Raw genomic sequence first — 17,192 nt, forward strand, 5'->3', positions numbered from 1 at the left:
GAGTTTGCTTTGCTTTCTTAGCTCGGAGGGAGCTGCTTTGCAGAGATTGGGGGACTCTGTCGTTTTTTTTTAAATAATTTGTTTTTCACATCTTGCTTGTGAACATCCAATAATTTACGTTAAAGTTTATTCCATAGGATAACAACTCAAGGCAGCCTGTAGTTTTTCATTTTCTGCTTATGTCATTTGTAATTAAGTTTGACGTTTTTAAATTTCTTATGATTCCTAAACGTCTGCACGAAAAGTTTCATGGAAAAGGAAAACGGTAGAACGTTTTTGGATAAGTCGGCGTGATAGCGAGCATCCAGGCGATATGTTGTTTTTACTAGAAAACCAGGTCAGTGTTTGGACGGACTCATCCTCCTCATCTTCATCATCATCCTCCTCCTCCGCCGAGCTGATCCAGGCTGCGGTCCCCCCGTCCGTGGAGCTCGGTCTCACGGTTCTTTACACAGTTTTGTATTCGCTTCTCTTCGTGTTTGTTTACCTGCAGCTCTGGTTGATTCTGCGCTACGGATACAAGCGCTTCAGCTACCAGAGTGTTTTTCTCTTTCTGTGTTTGCTCTGGTCGGCTTTGAGGACGACACTCTTCTCTTTCTACTTTAAAAATGTTGTTCAAGCAAACCAGCTACAGCCTTTGCCGTTCTGGCTCCTGTATTGTTTTCCAGTCTGCCTGCAGTTCTTCACATTGTGTCTGCTCAACCTTTATTTTGCTCAGGTAAGTCCTACTTTGCTGTTTCCCATTGAACTGAATTCAAATGTTTTTTGTTTTGCAATGTATTATTTACACAACATCTTAATGTGTCTTTATGTGGGCTGATGATCTGATTAGCACATAAATCAATGTAATCTTTTAATAATATGAATCCTTCTGCATTCACGTTGAATGCAATCTCCATGCAACCCACATATAAGTGGGTCCCTCCCACCAAATGTGTTTACTTCATCTGACTGACTTGACTTCATGCTGTTGCGAATGCGATTGAAAGCATCGTCATACTGTCTTACTGTCATACAGGCATATTATGTTTAAATAAAAACATCAGAGACATTCATCATGTTCATGATACTGGGACAAGAGAGCACAGCTGGAGGTCATCAGTTTCTGTTCAAGTCTCTCTGCTTGGCCACAACAGAGCAGTTCACAGGACACTCTGAATGAGGTCTATTATTGCCACTTTTAGTCCATCCTTCCACCCTTTGTGAAGTCTTGGCCGTCTGTGAATGCATAACCTTATCATGCAGGGTTTGAAATATTGTTCATCTCCTCTCCAAAGCTTTGTGCACTGGAGGATAGATCATTGGAGTTCCTTATTCTATGGTGGAAAAATAACAACTACTTAGTTCACACAAAAATTACACTAACACTATTGATCACCAAAGCTGTTTTCTTTATTCTGTACAGCACATAAAGAGTGTGTCCACTCTGATCATTTCCATACAGAGAAAGTGAAGGATGACTTGGAGCTGTCAAGCTCCAAAGACAAACACCATAAAAATAACATAATAGTTATATCCCAAGTGTTCCGATGGCATATGATGGATTTATGATAAACAGATCAAAATGGTTGAGTTCCTGTTGCTCAAACAGTACAACATGCCATTTGCAACATTGTGGGTTTGATTCGCAGTCTCCAAATGTAAATCGCTTTCAATAAAAGTGTCTGCCAAATGCATAATATAAAGTTATGCTTTAAAAAAAAAATCCTCGGATCGTCCTAAAATCTCATTTGCGATTTGAATATGGATTTATTTCCAAAATCTGACACGAGATGCCTTGATGTGTTTTTCATTCATTTTCTTTTTATGAAAAAGAGAAGTGTCATTCTGCTGAACTTCTCCTTTTTTTCCTCAAAAACAAAAGAATGTTGGAAACCAACAGAAGAAAGAAACTCATGAGTAAATGCCAATTTTTGGTTGAACTATTCCTTTTAATATCTCATGGGGGAAGTTTTGTTAAAGTACTGTTGCTCTGTAGGTCTTTGCTTTCTCTTAAAAGATCACGGCTGAAAAAATTCTTAATATGTCTGAGAATGTTATTAATACGCCCTTTGAAGGTACTCTTTGACACAGAAATAACCCTCTTATGTTTGCAAGTGTTTCTGAGATTCTCATTATTATTCATGTCCAAAACACAAAAAAACACGTGCTTTGCCCTTTACGTTCTGTCCAACATGACCCCGGCTGCTATCAATCTAACCTTGCTTATATTGCATTTTATGTCACCCGTAGTCAGCACAAAGAGCTGTGGCACAATCAAACCTGACTGACAAACCCTGCAGTCCTGTTAGATTTATTGACGGCTTTGTTTTATGCAACCACCATTTATGCATGTTTGCAGCCTTTCCCCTTACACCCACATTAAGTTGCAGAGGGTTGCTTGAGAGAGCTGTCCTTTGTGCGTATTACTCGGGAGCTATTTGAGATGTGGGCATCGTACAGACACTGCGAGTTGGCATTTGAAGGTGCGAACCAATCAGAAGCACCTGCTGCAAGAGCATTACATCACTCTGCTCAATCCTGTGCTATTCCAGGCACAACAAAAGGGGTGTGCAGCATTCTGCTCTAAGAACAGCCAACGCACAGACAAAGACGGCAAGCACCCTGACTTCAAAATGTCAGCCAAAAACAAAAATCCCATCGGCGGGGTACTGTATCCCGCACTGGGTACGTGTCCGAGTGGGTCGTTTGTGCACGCTGTGCACAACAGACACGCTAATGACCACTATTAGTTGTCAGTAGTGGGACTGATGTTAGTTGCTGCAAAAACAGGTTCGTTTTATATACTATTGGAAGGTTACCTCATTCAATCACTGATTTGGAGGGGAAATGCAACATTATATTCATTATATTAAATAACTGTGCTGTTAAAACAAGTCATTTCGTATGGTCATAATGATTTAGCCAAGTTAGACATGTTCCTGGATCAACATCTTTTGTCATTCCTGTGTAAAAACATAGTCCTTACCGTATCCCTGCCTCACTCTCAGGAAAAAAAAGTACAAAAGCCGTCACTGGGGCAGTACCTTTTTTAAAAAACACCCTTAAGGCCAATTTATTCTTCTGTGTAGGGTGCGCGGAGTAGGTACGGTGTAGCATACGCACAGACGCGTACCCTTCGCCGAAGCCTGACGCGCACCTCCTCAAAAATGTAACTACACGTCGCAACGATGCAGACCACAAAATTTGTGATTGGTCAGCTTGGTAGCATCGCATTTCCTCCTACGCATTTCCGCACGTACCATCTCACGCATTTCCGCACGTACCATCTCCTCCCACTTCTCTCATTTCTGGCTTTTAATTTTAGTAATTTCACTATAATTAACTGTTTTTCCACCTCAATAAGCTCCAACTCCAACATGATCCGCTCTCTTTCAGTCGCCATTGATTGTAGTAACCTAGCCGCGAGGAATCTAAACACAGTGGAACATTAAAACCCTCCGCCGCCAACTAGCGTTTCAGAGCAGTACTGCAGAGTAACCAAGACCTGAACGCAGAAGTATAAATGCCCACGACAGCGTTGCCTATGTGCGTAGCCTACGCCGTACACTACGGCGTACCCTCGACGCAGAAGTAAAAATTGACCTGTGCCAATGTGAGTGTTCATACCGATGCGTAAAAGCGTCGTTTTTTTTTAAAAACGCCTCTGGTTCATTTTTTAATATCCAATAAGACTTTTTTTTGGCGCATTTGCTCAAGTGTTTGGAGCTTCTGAAGTTACAGTAAAACACAACTCGGGGGCGCTCAAACACAAAACGGTCTTGCCGAGCACACATGCAACGGCAAAGAAGATATACGCCAAGTAGCGTCGCCGTCTACACAGCCAGGAAGAAATAAGACGAGGAAGATGAATGGCCAGATGAATGTAGAGCTGCTGTTCTCGTTGGTGCTATAACATAAATAACTATATGACAAACGCGACAGGGACTACAAACATCTTGATAAAAGAGAACTGTTATGGAGTGGTATTGCAGAGCATATTGGCGCCATCTAATGTCAGGGAATGAATTTACATGTTCACTCGGCTCATCGTCAGCGAAAATCGCTTGGGTGTGAACACAAAAAACGCGTTGAAAAACGTTGACGAATAACGCGCGCTGATATTCATCCCGGTGTGTACGCGCCTTAAAGGTAACCCTACTCATAACTTATCCCTGAAATCAGACGGAAATGAAAGGTGAATAAGAATGGTGTAGAAGCCCCTAACCATGGCTGTAATCCTAAACTTGACAGAAACAGTAAAGCTATCCCTCAAATCTGATTGGTTGATTTGAATGTTGTTCCAGGATCAACAAGGATGTTTTACTTGGTGAAACCACATTGACCCATTTGATACACGTATTCTAGAATGTAGAGAAAATGCGAGCTCTTTAGGGGACTCAAAAATTGCAACACTGTAAATAATGCATGATATCCTTTGCAAGTATTGGCATATTTCACAGTTTTCACTTCTGTTCTTCCTCTGTCATCCTGTTCCCTGAGGTGGTACCAAAGTGATGACGAATACATTTTCAAATGACACTTTCAGCAACTCGTGCGCGGAGGAAACGCATTAAAGGCGTGTGCACACCAACAATTTACTTGAAACAGAAACTCCCTTGTGAAAGCATGTGTGATTTCTACATGTAGGTGTGGAGAGTAATGCATCACTTGAGACCTCATCAGCAAAGCTCTGCAAAAGAGAAGAGATGGGCCCATTTTTCACCCTTGTATGTTTTTGCTGTTGATGCAGTTGGTGGCACACTGTCGGCAGATTTTGGTGCTGCCCGGCGTTATTTTAAACGTTATTTCACAAGAATGTTCCAGGTAAAGAAAAAACCAAAATTGATATCTCTATCTCAATCTGTGACATGCTTTCGATTACCTAATACAATAATTTTGACTTGTCCCTCGTTTTATAAAAATGACCAAAAGTCCTGTTGAGGGTGATGCCCTTGAGATACAATAAAAGTATATGGGCCAAGGCATCCTGGAGGGTTTAAAAACAGAAATGTGCAGTTTGTAGTTTTAAGCACGTATCTTAGTTTTTCTATTTAATAATAGCACTTTTGGCGTTTCCACTTCTGAACGCTAATATTTCTAGATGCAATCAGTCAAACATTTGGCTCTTTTATGATTTTTTTTTTTAATCTTTCGAAAGCTTTTGAAAGAAATTTATGCTCACCAAGGCTGCTTTTATTTGATACAATATGTGTGTGTATACAGTGTTGGGAAGGCTACTTTGGAAAGGTAATGGGTTATAGATAAAATGTAATAAGTAGTGTAACTGTTTCAATTACTTTAATAAAGTAATGTAACTGATTAAATTTGATTACTTTTCTAAATTAACATTTTTTTTTCCAACTGTTAATCATTTTCAAACATTTAAATCAGGTAGGGTTAACCTTACAGTAGTACTCAACACTGATCACTGTCAGACTTTCAGAATACACACACGCACACACACATACAAGGGTATACAGTATATTTAAGTCACACATTAAAAAAAAATGCTTATTTAATCCAATTTTCTCTATTATTCAATTTTGAAAGAATGACATATCCTTGACTTTGCTAATGTCAGACCTTACTCAATATCTGTCCGTCATCTCAGTTGTAAAAGCATGACATTTATCACGTCAAACCACTTATTGACGGCCTGTTTCTGCAGCTGTATCATCGCGGAGAGTCTTATTAATTCAGTTTGCTAAGGAATCTTTATAATGGTCCACCAAATGTTGGCATCGCCCCCGTGCAGCTCCATTACAGCTTACTGGAATGTTGTTTTCTTATTCCCCACACACCCTCTGAGCGTCTTTGTCCTTGTAAACCATCCCTAGATATGCAAGTTTGGTATAGATCATTATGATATTAGGCGGACTGTTGTTTACACTCCCCAGTCCTTCATTAATCTCATATTTGGTACTAAGTCACGGGATCGGGTTCAGTAACAGTTGGGCCACATTATGTGTTCAGTGAATTTAAGCACCTGTCTGAGTTGGAATGAATCACATTTTGCCCTTTGACAGCTGATTTGGAGAGGTTTGTGCTGGAATTTGTTTTCCCCTAATGATTTTAGCAGTTGTGTCAGGAGAGGTTTAGGACGGCTGTTGTTAATCTGTAACTAGGCCACAGTTTCTTCGTCAGGGATCTCTTGGTTCTGTAGACCTGCTTGTCTTGTCAAGGGAGGACGTGGATAGCGAGAACGGTCACTAGAGCGTTGAAGGAAAACAGTCCTTTAATCCTCCTGCTCCCTAAATTAGCCGCTTGTTTGTTCCTGGAAAATACAGTTGTCATAAGTGGGCTGAATTTGACTTGTATTATGTCAGTATCTTAAAGGGCCCGTGTTGAGCTTTTTGCAGTGTTTTGCCTTGATGCCCACTATTTAGCCAAGGTAACAAGTTAACTTCTTTCCTTGTTGCCCTCAAACCGTACTCACTTTATAGCCCTTAATCCTGTAATTGTGGACAAATGTGGGCACAGAGGACTCAGGTGTGATCCTAATTTTTATTTACTATAAATGTTATATCATTGTCTTCGATAAAGTTTTGTCTATCCATTTATGGTGTTTTTTCTTATTTTGGGGGTATTTTTGAATTTATTTACTTTCAAAAAGTACCATATTTTCTATGTAAATTATGATTATTTTTTTTTTTTTTTTTTTTACAATTTTTTAACAACATTAAAACATAATTCCAATAAGTTGTTAGAGCTAAAACCTAAAGATGAAGTGACTTTGCTGTCTCCTGGTGTCTTATTTTGGCTTATTTTAGAATGCTCTAAATTACACTTTTTCCTATTCTTTTCTATGGGTGCCCATTTTTGACCCAAATACAAGATTAAGGAGTTTTTTTTTTTGTTGTTTTTTTGTTTTTTGTTTTTTCACCCACTTAACATTGTAGAATTGAGTAAAAAAAATGATGTGTGTTCAGGAGGCAAATTTAGGAAAAGTAGCCAAGTCTTGTACCGCTCAGATCAAGGGAAGTATTTTTTTTTTAAATAAATCAAAACTATTTTGCCCACATTTGTCCAGAATACGGTTTTAGGGTAAAGGCAAGTCTCTTTATTTGATCAAGTTTATTTGATCAAAAAACAGTCATATTGTGAAATGGAGGATTTAAATATAACATTTTCTATTTCATTTTTTTTTAAAGGTGTCACATGATCCTTCAGAAATCATTCTTATATGCTGATTGGATGCTCAAGAAACATTTCTATGTTAAAAAGTAAATCTTTTTGTGAAAACTGATGAATAGAAAGTTTTAATAAAGCATTTATTCATCTGTTATTATAGCGTGGCATCACGTTAAAGCGAAATTTCAGTTATCACAGCATGTGTTTATTGACACTTATTCTCAATGCTTCTCTTCAGTCGCCTGTTCATATTTCTGTGAAAGTGTGTGTTTGCTGGCTACAGATGTTATTGAAGGGTTTGTGTTATGGACATGTAAAGTATGACTCACTTGGCATGGGCTTCAAACTCGCATCATTTCTGCTCCCCAAACACGCACTTTCCCACTTGAATGGTCGCAAGCTAATCAGAATCAAATAGATGGGGGGATGATTGTCTCAAGGGTTGCCAAACAGGATTAGACTATTGAGTCTATAAAGTGTTTTTGTTTTATTATCTAAGCTTAAGTGTAGTGGTCATACTGTTCAATATGTTTAGTTGTTTTGTGCTTCTTTTATTGTGGGATTGTGGGTGTGTATTGGTAAAGCATGCATGTGCAGTCTGGAAATGAAGTTGGCGACCCTTAACCTGAAAGCTGTTTGCACTCTTGTTGTCCTGCTGGGTAGCCTAAAGTTTGGTCCCACTTAAAGGCTATCAGACCAGCTACAGGGTTAGAGTTAAGGTTAGGGTTAGGCATATAGTTCGCCATCACAGGATAAATCTAAAGAAGAAAAAAGGCATTAAAAAGACATAAAAAGTTGAATTTATCACAAAGTAATAGACACAAATGTCAGGTTTTTATTCCATAGTTATGATTTATCTCATAATATTGACTTGTCATAAGTATTATGTATGTACCGCAGCATAATTTTTTGCACATAACTCTGAGAGCAGAACGTTTACTTGATGCTATAAATGTCTCAAATAAGGCTTTTGAATATCTTTACATTTTGATAATATAATAATAATGATAGTTATTTTTTGGATGCAGTCCTGGACTTGTAGCAGATTAAAAACCTACTTTTTCCTGGCACTATCCGGAACTTATCCAGCCTGGCTCGGAAATTGTTGATACTGAATAGATTAGTTTGGTTGACTATTAACCATCCCAATGAGTCTTACTGAGTGTGTTGGCCTATTTATTTATTTTGACCTGCATTGACTTCGCACATACAGAACCTCACCTCTATCACTCGCACATGTTCAGTGAGGGCTCTACGTAGCAATCTTGCACAAAAACAAGTATTAAACAGATCCGATGGGAGCGTTCCAGATTTGTGAAGGTGAATCACTGTTTTTAAACTAGATTGGGGCCCTCTTGACATGAGGCACTGAAGGGGAAAGTGTGTGTTTGCAGGGTTGTGTTCTGATTACCGAGGAGGAAAACAGGAAATGATGTGTTCAAGCATGTGAACATGTCAGAAGTCCTCAGTGTCCATTCAAATGAAAGCTTTCATTCTCTTGGTTTGGTAAAACAGACATTTGCACTGAGCAGTTTTGTTTGTGCGGCCGATTTACATTTATTTATATATTTTGTGTGTTCTATACGGTTTGTTAAAAATATCCATATTTAAAGCTTTATCGACTAAAATTACTAGCTTCCGGCAGACGGCCATACTTGACACACAACTTAAATTTGACACACAGCGTAATGGTAAACGCTTTTGCCCAGTCCTGTTTGTTTGAAAGGCGTCAATTGCCGTCATTAAGTCGTGCTTCAACTAAATCGATGTGTGGAACCGTCTCCCAGAAGCTAGTTATTTTAGTCGATAAAGTTTTAAATATGGGTATTTTTCTTACCCAAATGCATCGCTTCGCTTCAGAAGGCCTTTATTAACCGCTGGAGACGCGTGGGGTCCTTTAATTATGAATAGATGTGCTTTGATTGACTTCCAAAGACATACAGCCATTCACTGCCATTTTAAAGCTTGGAAGAGCCACAACATTTTTTAATATAACTCAGATTGTGTTCGTCTGAAAGAAGAATGTCATATACACCTAGGATGGCTTCAGGGCGAGTATGTCATGGGCTACATTTCATTTTTGGGTGAACTATCCTTTTAACATTATACTTAAAACTAGAGCCAGACCGATATATCGGCAGGCCGATATTATCGGCCAATATTAGGCTTTTTCCAAACTACTGGTATCGGCAATTATAATGGCCGAAAAATGAATATTTAAAAAAATAAAATAAAAATGGATGAAACACGCTTGAACCATGTCATGAGTGTTGAAGTTGTATAGTTTGTCCACCAGAGGGCACTCTACACTGTCCCTGTTGGCAACACTCGTTGAGTTGGTCACGAGCAACATGACACCATGACTTTTGCGTAAACATACACACCACTTTCGAGTCATTTTGAGCTATCTGCGTGTATCCGCGTGCATGTCTACGCCATAATCATCCGAGTGATTCCACGTGTCTGTACATGCTGTCAAATGTCCGAGCGAAACGAAGCAAAATGTAGATCTACATCTGGGGAGCTATCTTTTTTTTTTCCTAGGATGGTAAGGGAACAGTCATAAATGCCATTAACCCCAGTGACGGGTAGGTTTAGGGACGGGGTTGAGGTAAGTCATATATTTATATATACAGTAATTACGTTAAGTCAGTGGCGTTCATAAACACGCTGAAAAGCGATTATGCGTGTTGATAGCACGCCAAAAATGGGAATACGAATTGGCGTGTCATACACACGCTACTTCATGAGATCAGTCTGTCACGAGACATACATTGCTTGAATAACAATTAAAAGAACATCCCCATCAGTTCTCTTAACTCAAATAAACAAGACAAAATTTGTGACCATCATGTCCAGTTTTGGTGCTGTTAAATAAGCCGAGAGTGAAGCGGAATTAGCTAATAATAGTTACGTTACGTTGTTACAGTGTAGTTGACTGACTGTCCTTTTAACTTTTGACAATGTGACTGAAGTATTTCTTTAATAGCGCGTGACAGACGTATCATCTCTCCTTGGTCTGTTATATTGAAAACGTATTTTTTACAGTATGACGTTATCCATTGTTAAATTATGCCTCATCATAGACTATCTAACCACAAAGCTAGCTAATGCCACTATCATCAGTCTGTGTTGTGACAATAAAAGAAGTTCCTTTTTAAAATGCATTATCATATTATTTTAGTTAACTCATAAATAACTACAAATAACTAATGCTAGGGAAATCGGTTAATGTTTTGTTGTGCGTTTCTGAAATATAAAAATATAAATATCAAAATCCTTTATCGGTTGGGCTTTACTTAAAACAAGCTATTTTTTTTTGTTAGGTTAATTTTACGTTGGATAAAACATTATACAAAGGGTACTTTTTCATGTCAAGAAAAGTTTGCTTAATTGTGGATTAAATCTTCTTGCTTTTAGTTCTCAAGCTTCATTTCAGACTATCAGTAAAAGAGGAAGAAGTCGTGTCTCATGACACCGAACCGCAGCATTATGCATTTTCAAAAGCATGACTCAGTGTGTGTTGGACGTCTTATGGTAAAAATAAATTTAAGGAACTGAGACAAATATCTTTATATGGGTCACAGTAAGGGCTTAAATATCAGTCCTATGAGAAGACTGCTGCCTGCTTCCTTTTTTTTGTCCTTTTTATGTGACTGGCCGAAAGTTGCTGCCGTGTGTGTGTGCGCGCGTGCTTATAGAAGTCATGAGTTCACATTTTATACCAAACAAAACATGTCTGTCTTAGCTCCGAATACAGGTCTGTCTTAATTTGTTTGCTCCCTTTTCTTTTTCACTTTTTTGTTCAACTTTTATTTAAATAAATAAACAATAGAAATCATTAAAAATATTTAATTTAAAGTGAACACACTCAGGAAAAAAAAGTGCAAAAGCTATCGCTGTGGTGGTACTCTATTAAAGTACTAATATATGCAATTTAGATACTGAAATGTATGCTTTTTAGGCACACCAATGTACTTTTAGGTAGCCTACTAATATTCACCCTTAAGGGTTAAATAAGGTAAAGGTGTCCCTCCTATTTTTGTACCAAAAAAAAGAAGGAAAAAATACTGAGTAAACACTGGCTCTACATGTTACCAGAATATCAAGGACCCTCTGGGCTCTTTTGACTTAGACCAGTAAGTATGGGGTTAGAATTGTTGTATTATTCTATTATTCCAATTGAGATTTACAAATAAATGTAGAGATTGACAAAAAATGATCAAATTCACAGATAAATAGATTAGCAATAAATGTAAAGAGTCTCTCACACACAAAAAACATCACAAATAAATTAAATTTGATTTGCAAATCATTTTTTTTCTACAAATATTTAATGTTGCAAACACAACTCTGCCTGGCATTCATAAGGCCTCATAAAAGATGTTTAAAATTTGAAACATGCAAGTTTGTTTGTGTAATAGGTGAAATTACTGTCCTATACAACAGCACTTCCCACTTCTTCATTTAAGCTGTTTTAATGACTCATATGAGCACATGACGTGCTCCGTGGATCTAAAGATTTATAGAGCATTATAAGTAGTATTTAAACATTAAATACTGTACATGTATTACGATTCCCTTTGTTTGTAGAGAAGATATAGGTGGGTTCTTTTTAAACTTGTGACAAGTTGTTGACAAAGTGAAATACCCAGCGGCAGACCAGCGATATGCATAATTATTTTTTTTTTTCAGTTAACACTTGATCATGCAAATAATATTACAAATGAATAAGACTTTAATTTACTGTAAGTTACTGACAGCATCCAAAATAAATGCAAAGATGTGTACTCTTACTGTTACATCACTGATGGTCATTTGGCCTCATATTTGGTATTATACAAGATATTATGTCCTATATTATATTTTCAAAATAATCCTGAGTTATCCAATTCACCAATCCTGATGGAAATATAAAGCAGCCTTAAACTCCAATAATCTAAAGGATTCATTTTAAACACACAAAGAGACCATAGAATAGTTCCTTTCAGGGATGCAAAAGGATTCTGTTCTTGTGAATCTGATTGTAAAGCAAATAGTGATTGGTTGTTGTAGCTAGAACTTGCTATGATTGGTCTGTGCAATGTGGCCGTTATCTGATTGGCTTGAGAAAACAGTGGGTATAGTCCTCTTATTTATGGATTTGTCTGCAGACTCCGATGTGTTTCAAAAATCAAATCCACAAATGGACAGAAAGCGATTTAATTGATTAATTTCTGTGAATCTCTTTACAATATTTAATTATTTAGAATTATGAAACAATTCTAACCCCATAAGCAAGCAATTAACTGGCAGCCATCCAGCAACCCCATAGCGGCACACGAACAACCACTTAGATCACCCTAGCAACTGCATTTCAATACTGTGGCATTGTGATTATTAATTTTACTATGGACTTTCTTTCTGAATGTGTACCTTTTTATTTTTTTCAGTAGTTCTTTTTTTCATGACTTACCTTTCTCCTCCTTGTGACAAACAAATTGCAATAGCAAATCTGTTTGCAGGCAGTGCGGAGTGTGCTGACCTTGTTTTTGCATGTAAGACTGTGCTTTGGGGTGGGGAGCTGAGAGCAGAAAGATAGGAGCTTTTAATGCTGCCTTTTCTCTGTGAAAGCAAACCACTGCACTCGGGACAACACGGGTCCCTTGAGCCTATCGCTCTCTCGTGAGATGACGAAACGTGCAGTTTGTGTGTTTATTTTGAAAGTCTTTGTTTCTTCTATAACTCAGAAGATTAATGCTTTGTTGTGGTGTCCCGGTGGAGTCTGCGGTGCAGGGAGATGCATGAGGATGACACACACTAACATGCACAGTTCATTCATACACAACACAAGTATCGACCACTGCACGTGTTATCTCTTAAATTAGTCATATTTTGCATTATGAGCATTTGATTTTTTTTTTTTTCTATGAAGGTCAGTGAAAATGTTAACATTTTTCATCCTCTTTGGCTGTTTTGATACTTAAGATTTACACTAGCATTCAAATGTTACAAAAGACTTCAAATAAATTAATTTTATATTCATTAAAATATTCACAAAAACACAAGTTTCCACAAATATATTAAGCAACACAACTGTTTTCTACAGTGATAATAAGAAATACATCATATTATTGTGTTTTCTGAAGGACCATGTGACTCTAAAGACTGTAAGTGTAATGATTGCTGAAAATTCAGCTTTTCCATCACAGAAATAAATTACATTTTAAAATATATTAAAATGAATGAATATGATTATTTAATTTGGAATAAGATTTTTATATCATTATTTTCACTCTATTTTTGATCGAATCAAAATTTACCGACCCCAAACTTTTAAACCCCTGCACCAGCATGTTTCACACAGTTGCTGAATAATGTAAAGAGATGTAGATATCTAAAAGTGAAATGGCCATATGTTAATGTGCTTTATGGTTGTGATGACATATACCCATGATTTCCGAATGACCCATTTTTGTAGCTAAATCATATAGGTGAAAGGGCAAGAGAGGGAGCTTTGCGATATGAATATTAGCATATATCTGAAAAGTACTTTTATTTTGAAAGAGTCGGGAAATATTGTTTACTTTTGCCCCTTTTAATTTTACTTCCACTTAATAGGATATTTGTACATTTTAATTCAGTGGTAATGATTGAATATATGATTAATTTTAAAGTAAGTTTATTATTTCTTAATGAAACCTTCAAATTCATTTTAAGTCATTGCTGCCCACTGCCCTTGTGCATATACAAACAACATGGCATCTGTTCTCGATTTGCTCATGTGCCGCTGATGGCTGTCAAACGCAGCCTGTCAGACGGGTGTCGCAGTCCAGTGAATGCAGGCGTCAGCACTGTCCTGGTGTGTTCAGCTTTTTTACACACAAGTTCTCTTGGTAGTCATGAGCAATGCTGGTTTGGTTACACAGACGTCCTTTAAAAATATATATATATTAGGGCTGTGTAAAAATTACTTGCGATTAATCGCATCCAAAATAAAAGTCTGTGTTTACATAATATATTTGTGTGTGCTGTATATAATTATTTTGTATATATAAATACCTATGCATGCATGTATGTATAGATTTAAGAATTATTTGCGCAAAAACTGTATATATATATAAAAACATAATCTATATTATATAAAATATAAATATTTTATATATGAATAACACATTTTATTAAATATATATGCATCTGTGTCTATTTATATATATATATACAAAATAATTATATACAGCACACACAAATATATTATGTAGACACAGACTTTTATTTTGGATGCGATTAATCGAAATTAATTTTTGCACAGCCCTAATATATATAAATTTTGCTGTAACTCTTGCTGGTTTGCCGCAAGACTTCTGGGGCTTTACAGAGATCGTTTGGCACTTGTCCTTCTCATTTTGGTCTACAATCTAAGAGTCCTTTGTTGCTTGTCATCAGTCATGTATCTTCTAGAGAAGAGTGGAGTCAGGACTAGGATCCTTCATATGTGTGATCAGGAATGTAGACATGACGTGTGAATTTTCACTGTTGTTTCATAAATGAAGGAACCTAGTAAATTCCCAATACCCCTTGCCTTATTGTCACTATGTTTTGTGTCACAAATATTTAATTTTTATGACCCAATTGTAAGTATTTCTTCAAATTTTTTGTGAAATGTTTTGTTTTGTGCCATAGATCACAAAAGTGTACAGGTCACCACCTTGAGTGGAGTCTAATGATTTAAAGCAAACTGAAATTTGTAAATATGATAAAGTCTTTATGAATGAGTCATTGAACCATTCATTCAAATGGATTCCAAATGAATAAATTCAAATTAATTAAATATTTTCAAATAGACTGCAGTAATTAACATTTTGTCAGAACCTCTCGTAAAAATATACATTTATTTTAAGTTGTCTGTTCAGAATTGTGGGAGAATCGGGATTTCTATGTAAACAAAAATGATTTGTTTCGTGATTTCTCAATTCATCCAGAATCGGACAGCTCTATATTTAAATCTTTGGAGTGCTGACTAGCAGTAGTTTAGTCAACTAGTCGACTACTTAGGGTGATATGGTTGTTTTTGGATAGTGTCATGGATTGTCATAACAGGGAAAAAACCAAAGGGCTAGATTTTGCAGAATGATGTGCAGATTGCTTTTTCTTTTTCTAAATGTTCTTTAGAGTTGATAATAATCAATGGAGGGATTTTAATTATGTATAATGGATCCCTTTTCATTTCATTTGAAATCTAACTTTCACATAAAACCCTGTCCCAATAACCTTTCAAATGAGCAGGTGCAGAAAGCTACTGGTGAGGTCATTTCCTGTTCCTGTTCCAGCTGCCGACTACAGCTGTGGTTTATAATGTACAGTATTTAATATGACAAACAAAGGTTAAAGAAAGCTTTCATTGGCCAATCATTACTTTGAAGTATGCGGACATTTGTGTGCTCAACTTCATAGACTCTCGGTCGAAAGAAGTGTGGGGTGGGTAATTATTTAAATGTTTTTGAATAAAAACTCAACAAGGCTGCATTTATGTGATCAAAAGTAAAACAGTAGTATTGTGAAATACTATTACAATGTAAAATACCTGTTTTCTATTTTGATATATTAGTACATGTCATTTATTCCTGTGACGCAAAGCTGAATTTTCAGCAGCCATTTCTTCAGTCTTCAGAAAATGAAATGGTTGTGCTACTTATATTTTTGTGGAAACTGATTTAATTGTTTCAAGAGTCTCTGATGAATATACATTTTAAAAGAACAAGCAGCCATTGCAATATATTTCATAACATTGTAAGTGTTTTTACTGTCACTTTCGATCAATTTAATGCATTTTTGCTGAAAGAAAGTATCAATTTCCTTTTCTTTTTTTATTTACTGAACTCTATCTTTTGAACGGCAGTGTATATGGTGCTACAGTAACTTGCTAATGGATCACTTGCTAAAACATCACTTCTTAATGGGCTTCATGTAGTCATGAAATGTGTGAAATGAATGTTTGACATGAAGGCCAAGTGAAACCTGCCTCTTATCAATGATGGTTGTGCAAGCCTAGTCGTGCTTGGGGTTAGAGTTGCAAAGACCTTAGGTAAAACAAATAACCACTGAAAGTTATTGGTTTTGTGAGGATGTTTGCTTAACCACATGTTTATGTTGAAATAAACTCAGAGAATGAGATACTGCCTGGTCAATCTTATCTTTGCTAGCACAAGCTAGTCATCACTTGGCCTGTGAGCAGGCTTGAAGTACAGATAGCAGAAGTTTCTTGGTGAAAGCAAGTTTTGTACTGATAATAACCAAATATCTAAGCTAGAGTTTGTCCTGGTCATGTTTGTAAGTAATAAAATCATACTATGTCCTCTTCCACAGGTGATTTTCAAAGCCAAAGCGAAGTATTCCCCAGAACTCAACAAGTACAAGTAAGAGACTTTCTTTCTTAGCTGTAAGTGCTGTGAATGAATTGATTCCTGTATGAACAATGTGCTCTTTCTTTACATTTTCAAGTGCTTTAAACTGTTGTCACCCCTGAAATCTTGTACAACTTTCACTTAGGTTTTTTGTTATTATAATAGTGCTGTTTACTAGTATAGGAATTAGGAGTTGCGTATATTTCAAGGCCAACCCGGAAGTTAGCATCACTCTGGTTGCCTCGACAAAAACCAAGGGGGTAATCCATCGACCGGAAGTTGAAGCCGGCCGGGTGCCGCCATCTTGTAGCAGAACTTCACTTGAGTTAGCATTTTTATTGACTCCTATTCATTTTGGCGTCACTTTGACGGCGAATAACTTTACATCTGAGGCATTTGAAGACTCGATTTGCCCATTATTTATTTCTAAAGAAACACGACAATGTATAAAATGCTCCATTACCTTGTAGCTCATGTTATGGCCCCGTAGAAGCAGTTTTTTGTAAAAGTAGGCTAACGATTGCGTCATAACCACGCGACTCTGTCGTGCAGTAGAAAGATTACCGTATGGACAGGAGGAGAAGCTCGCGGGCAATCAGGGAAACGTGGAGGCAAAATGACAAAATAATGAATCAGAATACCTAGCAAAATTGTCTCCATCTCCTAGCTCATGGGCAGCTCCTACTCACACTCTCC

General features: G+C 37.0%; 1 protein-coding gene across 2 annotated transcripts in view; it reads left to right on the plus strand.

Annotated features, from left to right (window-relative positions):
* The window catches only part of gpr137c (G protein-coupled receptor 137c), a 27,539-nt gene continuing 10,347 nt past the window's right edge, over positions 1-17,192 (plus strand). The window contains exons 1-2 of one of the 2 annotated variants that reach the window (XM_039672318.2): positions 1-718; positions 16,459-16,508. In XM_039672318.2, the coding sequence (XP_039528252.2) occupies positions 314-718; positions 16,459-16,508 (455 nt within the window). In that variant the 5' untranslated portion in view covers positions 1-313. The remainder of the gene's footprint in view (positions 719-16,458; positions 16,509-17,192) is intronic. The other variant, XM_039672310.2, reaches the window with a different exon arrangement.

Source organism: Pimephales promelas, chromosome 15 (assembly GCF_988280905.1).
Source record: "Pimephales promelas chromosome 15, fPimPro1.hap1.1, whole genome shotgun sequence".
Lineage (NCBI taxonomy): Eukaryota > Metazoa > Chordata > Actinopteri > Cypriniformes > Leuciscidae > Pimephales > Pimephales promelas.